The sequence below is a fragment of the Morone saxatilis genome, unplaced genomic scaffold (assembly GCF_004916995.1).
Source record: "Morone saxatilis isolate NCDOM2014 unplaced genomic scaffold, NCSU_SB_2.0 Contig1, whole genome shotgun sequence".
NCBI lineage: Eukaryota > Metazoa > Chordata > Actinopteri > Moronidae > Morone > Morone saxatilis.
In genome coordinates, this window is record NW_023339651.1 from 9,588,538 (window position 1) to 9,599,452 (window position 10,915).

The 10,915-nt window shown below is 39.0% G+C and overlaps 1 protein-coding gene across 2 annotated transcripts in view; it reads right to left on the bottom strand.

The window, feature by feature from the left end:
• adam11 (ADAM metallopeptidase domain 11) overlaps positions 1–10,915 on the bottom strand; it is a gene marked incomplete in the record, with an annotated part of 25,998 nt that overhangs the window by 12,481 nt on the left and 2,602 nt on the right. For both annotated transcript variants that reach the window (XM_035661337.1, XM_035661328.1), the window contains 5 exon segments: positions 782–845; positions 1,853–1,910; positions 2,415–2,497; positions 8,273–8,339; positions 8,871–8,947. In XM_035661337.1, the coding sequence (XP_035517230.1) occupies positions 782–845; positions 1,853–1,910; positions 2,415–2,497; positions 8,273–8,339; positions 8,871–8,947 (349 nt within the window).

Sequence of the window (10,915 nt, forward strand, 5' to 3'; positions counted from 1 at the left end):
CAAAAAAGTGAATTTTACACCCTGAATAACACACACACACACACACACACACACACACACACACACACAGGGATAAGGGAGAGTAAGAGAGAAAAGTGTCTAGTCATCAGTCTAGGGATGGATGTAACCATGTATTTTAGTCCGCTGATCTGTAGGAGAAATCAATATGACACAGCCAGTGTAGGAGAGGGGAGGCAAGGGGAGAGTATAACTGGCCAAATGAGAAGGGGGAGAGGGTTGAGGAGGGTGGGAGGAACGGCAAGGGTTGGGTGACAGGAAGGAGTGGGGGAGATGAATCCAGAAAGGCGGACGAGTGTCAGGGACAAAAAGGAGAGGCGGATGAGAGGAAGCCAAATTAGACATTTAGCAAGGGCGAGGAGGGCAGCTGGACAACCTGAGGAGGACACTGTACGCTGCAGAGTGTGTGTGCGTGTGTGTGTCTCAAGAAAGCGAGAAAGGCAGCCAAAATACAGACTTGCATTACATTTGATTGTTTTAGCTCATCCAATGTCAGGGACAAAGCTGAATGTGATGTCTCCAAACAACAGCAAGCTACTTTTGGTGTTTATTAATAAAAAGTTTCATCCTGTCATGTTTCATCCAACTCATCTTTTGGATTTGTGCAGCAGATATTGTGTCACTAAGACAAAAGAGACAGGAATTTTGTATCCATCAAACTTTTATCACTGCATCAGGAAAGACAGTAGTTTCAGTTACAGAGGAAAGTAACTGTGAAGAGTCCCTGTGAGGAGCCTCTCTGTAAGCCGGACGGTGGTCCTACCTGGACAGGGAAGTGGAAAGAGGTCGATGTCCGGCATACGATATACAATGTGGTCATTCTGCTCCTGAAATGCAGAACAAACAGAGTGACGGAAAAAGAGAGAGGAGGGAGGAATTAGTCTTTTTTTCTGTAGCAGTAAAGCATGTTCAAAGTAAAAAAATAAGTTTTATGTTAAGTAGAATTTCTTTTTTTGAGCTGCTTGTTTTAAAATTATGACTCAAACCTGAACAAATCATTTTTATAACTTTAGATGTATTAACACCAGCTCTATACGAGACATACTTTTAAAATCAGTCAAGCTTTTAACTGACTTCTTCTCTTCCTGAACTTTAGTCTAAACCTTTTCTGTGAGAGAAAGCACTGCCGTGTCCTCTGAGGTAGAGAAGGTTCAACGGGAAGGAAATTGCTCTGATGCATAATTAATCAATCACTGGGCTGTCATAATGGCAATAACACTACTGGACACTGTGGTACACTTGAGCTGGGGATAAATACTTTATGAAAATGACCCATCTGAGATGGAGAACCGAGGAGAGAGAAAGAGAGTGAGGGAGTTTGAAGATGAGCTGGGAGGCCATTGATCCATCTCTCCAGTCTATGTAATTGAGCTGTACTTCGATTACTGTGGGCCTTAATGGAAAAAAAAAGCTCAGCCTTTTCCACTCTAAACACTTTCCTCCCACTCCCCCAGTCACTCTGTTATACATCCATTTCTTTTTAATACTACATCTATTTTAAAATCCAAAACGTTTTTTTTTTGAAAGATCTCAAAAGCCTCTTAAACTTTCTGTTTGTGAGGATTAACTTTAAATTTCTCCCCTCTCTCCCTCCTGTCTCCGTCTCTGTGAGATGATGTCTCCCTCCGATATGAGACAGGAGATGTGTTTCAGTGGTGGTAGATTGTGTATCAACTCAATACTTTCCATACAGCAACTCAGAGATAGAGTAACACTGTCTGGACTGATGGTAAGTCACGGTGAGATATGGAGACAGAGAAACATAGTGATACTGTGGGCGCCCTCACTATAAAGACTTCAACCATATTTTTCACCTCCTAACGTCCTGACTCACCTCGCCGCTGCCAACAGGTTCAATCCCATATGAGAAGTTCCCGTCAGAAAACATCCCCCTGAAACCAACAAAACACAGCAGTATGTCACTTTATGTCTGGGGATGTTTGTGTTGATGGAAGAAAAAGGCGTAAAAACAACAAATCACCATTTTACGAGGGGATATGTGTGAGACTATTTATTGACTTTTTGTACAGATTAATTAATTAAATATATATTAATTAGTGAGCTTAAGATGTTTTTGTAGGCAGATTTTACTTTTGGACAGAGAACGGCAAGTTGTTTCTCCCCGTTAACAGTCTTTGAGCTAAGCTAAACCAAGCAGCTGCTGGCTCCAGCTACATACTTAACATACAGATATAAGACTAAAATGTTGTAATTTTCAACCAAACTAAAATGGGAAACTAATTGATTTCCTACTTGAGGACTTTAGAAAATCGACACTGAGCCCCTAAATTTACAGCTTTGAACATTTGAATCACAGACAAACACCAAACTTTGGGTCCTGACTGAGTCTATATTTGTGGTGAAACGACAATATTTACTCAAAGTATTAGACTCACTGTAGGCCATGGCAGGTGGACAGAGCGGCCCAGGAGCCCGGCAGCCCGCGCACACGCCCATGATAGTAGCAGTGCTCTCCTCCCTGGAAATAAATAGTTTACAGTGAGACACTGAACCCTCCATCCAATTCAGAAAATGAAACCAATGCCGACTGTGAACGCCCTCCTGGCCCCTAAATACACAGAGGGCAAGTATTTACTGTCAGCCTGGGGCCTACAGCCACGGGTCAGCTGAAGGATATCGGTGACTCCTGTACGACTCAGGGTCCGGAAAAACTACACCTACAAAAGCTGCCGCTGAGTTAAGTTTCACCAAGGACAAACTGTGTGCATACAATGTGCGTGCTTGAGTGATGGAGAGAGCAATTAAAGTGCCAGAAGAACGGGGGTGAATGTGAATTCAGATTTTTCCTTCAACAGCACAGTTTTAATGAAAAGAAAGCTAGTTTTGTGCATGCATTGACCTTAACCTTGTGAGTCTTAAAACTCATTGTTTTGATTTAATTTAACAGCAAACCACGTGATGGCAACAATTTCAGTTTCCTGCAGCACAAACTTGGGAGAATAACACAGCCAGAAAACAACCCAGCTCAAGTTTACTGTGTGTGTAAATTGACACAATGGTGGCTGTGAAACATCTAGAGCCAGTGTTTGGTTTGTATGTATTGTATGTGCTGGGCTACTGTAGAGACATGATGATTTAACATGGAGGACTCGGTCCAACTGTGGATAAAAAAACAGCTTAGTGTATTTTTAGGTGATTACATACAAATAAAAAGTTATTTTTTTTAAAAAGAATTCCATAAATTTATCATTGCTCTTTTATAAAGTTGAAAAAAGCCCATATCTTCAAAACCTCATCCTCCCAGTTTGTAACTCAGGCTTTCTATTAGTATTTTGTCTCAAAGCTCAAGCCAAAATAACTTGTACATACATACATACAGAAGACATTACATTACTGTTTTTAAAGGCTGATTAGTTAAATTGACTTTGACATGTAAAGTCGGTGGAGTTAATGTAGGATCATTTTTTCAGAGGCTGTGCCAGTTTCAGCTGATACATTCAGTTTGGAAGAAGTGCTGGAAGGTGTTAGCTGTACAACCCGCTTCCAGATACCTTCACCTGATTATTCATAATCCCCTGGAAGGCTCCAACTGGATGATCGTGTTTGGAATATAGTGTTTCCACGCTGCCTCTCACAGTACAGGAATGATCAGATTACGACAATCGGAGAGCAGACTTGCCACTGTCCATCAAGTAACATGTGCATGTGTAAAAATGTGTGAGAAAAAAAGAGTAGTTGAGAAGAAAAACAACTGTGCAGGGCAGTGGAGGATTTAAAAAAATAAAAATCAATCGGCCTTATCTAAGTGGACGGAGATTACAGTCACGTCTTTGTTTATAGCTACTTAAAACTATGGAGTATATGCCTGTGTGTGTGTGTGTGTGTGTGAAAGAAAGGGTCAGTGTCAGGTGTTTGTAATGAACTCCAATAAGTCATGTCTGCCACCTGAGCCTGCTGTTGTCTGGCATGGTTGATAGACCAAAAAGAAAAGAGGCATCGTGGAGCTGCCGCTCTCTATGCTTGGTCAACCTTTACTCCGAGCTGCACGTCAAACCAGGAATATCTCTCGGACATCCTGTCAACTCAGGTACGAACTTGCAAAAAATTATTTCCCAACTTCAGCAATGTTAAATCAATAACAAAGAGCTGTGGGCAAGGCTTCATCTGAACATGGGCTCCTGTAAGGCTGCAAAGTGCAATATCTAAATTTCAAAAGCTGTAATATTTTAATAAAAGCTCAAATGTGTGACAAAGCAGCATTATAATGAAACAGAAGCAGCAAATGGCATTATGCTGCAAAAATGATAACTCTATTGTGAATATAACACAATCATATCTGTCAAAAAAACATTCTACCACATTGTACAGCTGTATACTTTACCCAAAATATCTAAATCACACATAGGCAGCCAGGTTCCTGTTGATAAGAAATCAATGCCTGACCGGGTTATCTGTCAATTCCTCATCCCGCCTCATGTCAGTCACACACAGCTCTGAGAGAAAGCTATAACTAAGGTCTTTTCTATTCCTCACCAGGTGTGAGAGTCTAACATGGGGGAGCTTTAGGTGAAGCTGTGTCTGTACATGTCCTGTCATACACGATGTCTCAGACCTAAGAGGACACACAGTGCTGGTTTGTGTTTGATGAAATGTGGAGGAGGGGGTGTTAATGCATTCTGTCTGTCTTGTTCTCTCTGTTTTGTTGTTGTGTTTTTACACTGATCTGATTACATGAAGCTGTTAAAATGTTCAAACCTTAAAAGGATGTAATTGCTTTACCACCAGTTCCATGTGACAAAACTAAAGGATGAGGCTTTCACTCACAGACTGGAAGAAATTAGTGTCTGCTTTATTCTTGCATGATTACATCAAAATGCATCTAAATCACTACAACTAACTCCTCTACAATAATTGTAGTTGGTTAGAAAATTCATCACAATTCCTCTGATCAAAAGCAATATCTCAAAACAATGAATGCAAACATCCCAGTATTTTTCATACAGCTTATTTAGATTCATCATCAGGTCATCTGTTGAGGAAGAAAAGGACTTTAATCATTCATACCAAATAGTGAGACAGCCCCACAGCACTTAGTCCAGGGTAATATAATAAATAAATAAAAGGTAGGATTACAAGGCTAAATGGAGGAAAATCAAATTGCCTAACACAGCAGACACACACACTGACTTTGAGGCACTGAGTGCGCTTTTCAGAATAGATGTAAGAGCTTCAAATAATGGCCACTCACACAGGCAAATAAATCATTTTTGTATAAGAAAACATGGATTAATCGTGAAATACCATCAGTGCTGGGAGGACCGGGACAGGTAAGCAGGACACTAGACACATAAGAGTACATAACAAGGACATAGAGAGTGACTGACAATATGGGTGAAATAAAAACTGCTTGCACACACAAATGGAGGCTAATAAACAGTTACGTCCCTCCAATAAGAGAATTAAATTTGACATTATAAACTAACTAAATTAGAAAAGCTGGAGTTTACTCGGTGTCTGGACTTTGACTCAGCATTGTTGAGCTGAGAGGAGCGGAGGAAAGGTAATGAAACAATAGGAGCTAATATAAAGTGAAAGGAAGACAAGACAGAACAAAAGCATCAGTTGGGAATATTAGACTCCCTCAGAAGAGAAGCATGTTTACTCCCAAATGAGTTTTTTTAGATACAATAAGCTTTATTGCACTGGCAGGCAGAAGACAAACTGAATAATTTAACAGTAAAACTATTTAGGGAGAAATATTAAGAGACTTAAATTAATGAGAACAGTGAACACAAACACTTTCTCGGCGTCTCTCTCCGTATTTGATTGCAGCTAATTCATCATCAATGCCCAGGTACTGAGATTAATATTTAATATGCAATGATGCAAGCACTGTCTATCAATGCATTAGTCTGTAAATAATATAATTGCTACCGAGCTCAAGCTCAGTATTTTATCAATCAGAGTGCCAGGAATTCAAACAAAGATGTTTTCCCCATTGACATCCCATATGTTTCCAAGCAATCACTATATACCAAAGAGCTTGTTGGTATTCGGGCTCAAATATCAGTCTTGACAGATTTTGAAATCCAAGAAAATAAAAATACACTTATTTTCAGCAAGTATTCAGCAGGACCCTAACAAATACATAAAACAGCTCCCATCGATTCCCTCCTCATCCCTAATTCTGTTCTTCTTTTAGTCGTGTGTCACTGAGATTTAATTCCAATGAGCCCACTGAATGCAATAGCACAGATACACAGGGATAATGTTAACTGAAATCTGCCAACTATTTTATGGTCATAGGATAAATGGGTTTAAATGTTAAATTTAAACAGCCAAACAGTGGTATACTAATAAATAGCCATTCAGACATAACAACTTATAACAACAAAGATAATTCAATATCATTTTTTAATTTCCCCATTACTGATTTCACTAACTAACTAACTAAAGACTAATATTGATCCTACTATATTCATCTAAATTGAATCTATTCTTTAGAAACATCTGCCTGGTCTTTTTAAAGACTGTATTTGCAACATATACCTAATTCTGTCAAAAGCCTTTGATACAGAGACACTTTATTGTGTAAACAGCATTAAAAGCATTAAAATCATTTGTATGTGTGTATGTGTATATTTTTGGCTAAAAATTAAAACTTCCAACACTAACTATCTTAGATTAATGAGCTGTCAGTCTCACAACATGCAATTACCCCATGGTGTGCCACAAGGATCTCTTCTTGAGCTACTATCATTTCTAACTTATATAAGTCCATCTTCCACGTTCCACCCAACATTGGAAACTAAATATTTAAAAAGCTACCACCAACGTTACTATTTTAAGTGGGAAAAGAACATATTGAAACGTACAGAGCTTAACAAATAGATCAACACATACGTTTTTGAGAATTAAAAAAAAATCTGGTTTAATTTATTGGTTTATATTTGTTTTTGACACAACACGCAACACAATTTTGACCAAGACATATATTGAATGTCTTTGTGCTCTGGTGAAGAAAGAGAGACACTCACAATTACTGTACCACATTTGGCAGATTTATCAATCAGGCTCTAAATTATTTATCAATGATCTTTCTTGAGAATGATAAAATGGTCTTAGCTTAACATCTTACTAAATTGCAGAGCACTTTTCTCAAATGTACATCTTCCTTTACCTCTTTCAGAACATGTATAAACATATATTATATAATTCAGTTTTTATGTTTTTAAATACATCTTTGATGTTGTTGTGATTGTTTTATATTATATTGATTGATAATGAATAAATCCATCCTCTCCTTGCACTCAATATTCCATATTATTTATGTATTTATTTCATTTGCTTGATTTTAACCTGTGCAAATACTCCTTTAACTCAATGACTGGTTCCACATCTGGTTCCAAAGGTTAAGTCAGACAGTGGTTGTAAGATTTGGTTTAGCTGGTTCTGGAAATGTATGTGATTTGAATTCCCCTCACGACACGACAAAATAGACCCTAGCTTCTGCTGCTGACTGCAGGTACCCATGGCAACCATCTGCTGATTGGTCAGGTGGTCTTTGGCAGAGAGAAAGAGCGAGAAAGAGAGATAGCAGGAAAGGGACAGAAAAGAGGGAGGGACAGATGCTAAAATGAAGCAGAGGATGCAGACAGAGAGAGACCGTTTCTCAGATGATGTTGAGAGTCGAGCTGTCTGCGTTAAGCGCCTGTCTCCGAGACTGTGTAAACAAACTGAACTCAGAACATCATTATACGCCACTCTGCTTAGCTTTATAATGCGTGACAGACGACAACATCAACAATTCAATCATGTGTCCATGTGCAACTGCAGGTAGAAGAGTTGTTTTTGTATATTACTTCCAAAACACATGAGTCAGCCTATACACACCAGGTCCAACAGTTTACAGAAGCCTCAAAACATTTGCATTTCCTATGAACTTCTTCCCAAGGGCGAGATAAACAAGCACCGCTATTGTTGTTAATGAGTATGTTCAATTTCACTCAGGGGGAATACACCTATTGGAAACCTGCTCTAATAGATACTGGACATAAAAGCTATACTGGTGTCGGCATTGGCACAAAATCAATTTCTTTCAAATTGGCTATGATGGAAAACTCTCTCACTGACTTCTGTTCAATTCTGATAGATTCTGATAAAATGATGATGCCTCCTATATAAGGCTACAACCAGCTGCCACTTGATTAGTCATTGAGACTTATTATCTAAATCTCAATAAGAAAGCGGACAAGTGTATTTCCGAAAATGTCAAACTATTTCTGTTTCTTACCATATTCTGTGACAGCTGCCCATCCTCCTCATAGTGACGCTCCACATACTCTGTAGACAGGAGATTGCTGGTGAGGAGAAGAAGAAGAAAGAAGTGAGAAGAACCATAAAGACTTTAAGTTTTAATTTCAACACATCTGTAATTGTTTGACAAAGCAAGATTGTAGCATTGTGTGACTATTAAAAGGCCATTATGTGTCATTAAGAGAAAGATCTTTTGCATTATAATCTAGATAAACAAATTGCCTGATTTGTACGTAAAACCAAAATGTATGAAGATCAATTTATGCTAAATGCTTAGAAGGTCAGTGAAAGGTGCAGTTCAGTTCATTAGAGCCAAACGTGTGTCAAGCAAGAGGAGGGGGAAGGGAGGTGTACATTTAGAGTGTTGTTTAGCCCGGAGCCAGCCCGTATAATGCATATACACAGGACATAAAGTACAATACTGTAGGTGGGTGGAAGAGACGGATAAAGAAAGATAGACCGTGAGCATGCGAGCACAGTGATGTCAGTGACTGCTGTAAACAAAGCACTGAGACATTGTTTTGTGCATCTGTGGTGTGGATGTGTGAATGCTTTGCAGGCATGTGTTCACATACTGGTTGAGTTCCAGGTCAAGGATGAAGGATTTGCCGAAGGCCTCCACCAAGAAGCTGCTCTGGGCCAGATGGACGGGCTGAGGGAGGGATGGAGGGAGGCGAAGTTGGGAGAAGGAGGCGTAAGAGATAGAGAACAAAAAAAGAGCTGAGATATACATTTACATTTTAGATACTGATTTAAGTAGCAACACAAACTCAGAGAAATTGAATCTGAATCCGATTTATGAATGTCCGCTGTCCACTTTCCTTCTCAGTCTCAATATGCAAGTTAGATAGGCAGAGCTGGCGGACAACAAAGCAAGAGGGAGGCATGCATAGCGAGAAAAGGGAAATGGCCAAAAGCATTGCTACATTTTCATGTTTTTCATTATCCAGATACAATATTTCTGCACTATCAAACTGTGACCTCCACTGGCCATTAAACTTTCAAAATGTTTTCCCCAAGATCCAATCATTACATTTTTTATTGCAATTTGTTGTTCCTGGAGCTATTTTTGCCCTTTGCATTGTTTGAGGAAGTGTCTAGTAACAGCACACTCAAAAAGGTTTTTTTTTTAGTTCCCTTGCTGATTGTTTTGAGTATACTTTATGTCACTTTTCTAGTCTAAACACACTACATACTCAAAACCTGCTTGGGATTAGTTTGTCATAAGGAGTTAGCACAGAGCTTTGGTGTTTGTGCATTAATGTTTGTGTAGTGTACAGTGTTATTTGCATTTATTCTTCTTTAAAGGCTTCATGTCAGAGTTTTCTACTGCAACATGGCACTCCAATGCGTCAAGTCAATTTTAAATTACTCCATTTATAAAGCCCAAAGTCACATATTTGTCTCAGAGGGCTTTGGCAATCTGTACACACCCTCTATCCTTAGATTGTCAACTTGAACAAAAAAAACCTTTAACTGAGAAACCACAGGAGGATCAAACGGAGGAGGAAGCCCGCTTCCAGGATGAAGACATGCAGCAGTCAAATTACAATTAAAAAAAAATCTCTTTAAGTCAAGGTCATCCATTCATTTTTGTGCTACAGTTCCTAGTTCGTGTTTCATGGCTCTGAAAGGAGGGCAGTAGTCAGTATACTAAGCATAAATAACTATTAAAAGCTTACTTTTAGATGAATAAACCATGCATCTTTTATTCACATCCCTGCATTGTGTTGGTTCCAGACACTGACTCAAACAAATGAGTCACGTACATTTGTCAAGTATTTCATGCTTTCAGGGAGATTTTGTGAAAAAATGTGACAGAATATGACAAAGAGAGAGTTGAGGAGGGAAGAAGATTGATGGAATATGAAATTATTTAACCGAAGCAACAAAAGACGATAATAAAAAGGGACCCCGTCCTCCAGTAACCTCTCCCTGAAGGCGAGACAGCCTCATCTATCCCCGAGGCTTTTTGGACAAAGAGTGTTGGGGCTCATCAGCTCTGTCTAACCTTGCTCCAAGGTGAACCCCATATCCAGAGTCAGAGCTCTGTGGTGGCTCCCATCAGTACTTACTGGCTAGCTGCAAGGCAGGTCTCATTAGTATTACAATGCACTGTCTGCAAACCACTTAGTATCAGTCTAAATCTCCACTTGGTCCATATACTGTACAATAGAAAGCCCACAATGCTGTCTGTGAGCAGAGATAAGAAAGCTGCTGCAGAGCCCTGACTGTGAAGACTTTTTATTGTATTTTATATTTTAACATAAAATTCTAAATATAAAATTTTGACACACCATACTGTATTTCAGCTCAAGACACTGAGTCCTATGGTTGATAGAGACAAATAGGTTACACATTTTCAAAAATTATTTGCTTCTAAACTCTATTTTAAAGTATAAATAGACAAGATTTGCTGGTTACAACTTCTAAAGTAATAAGCTAACACAGATCTTTTTCACAGCAGCCATATTGACATTAAATAGTAGGGTAATCACAGGTGTTACCAGTGATACTAATCACAGTTCTGTTCCACTTAGTGTAGCAGAGCCTTTTCTAGTGAGACAACGTACATAATAGAAGCACACTGACTCTGTTTGACCTGAATGGAACTGAGCCT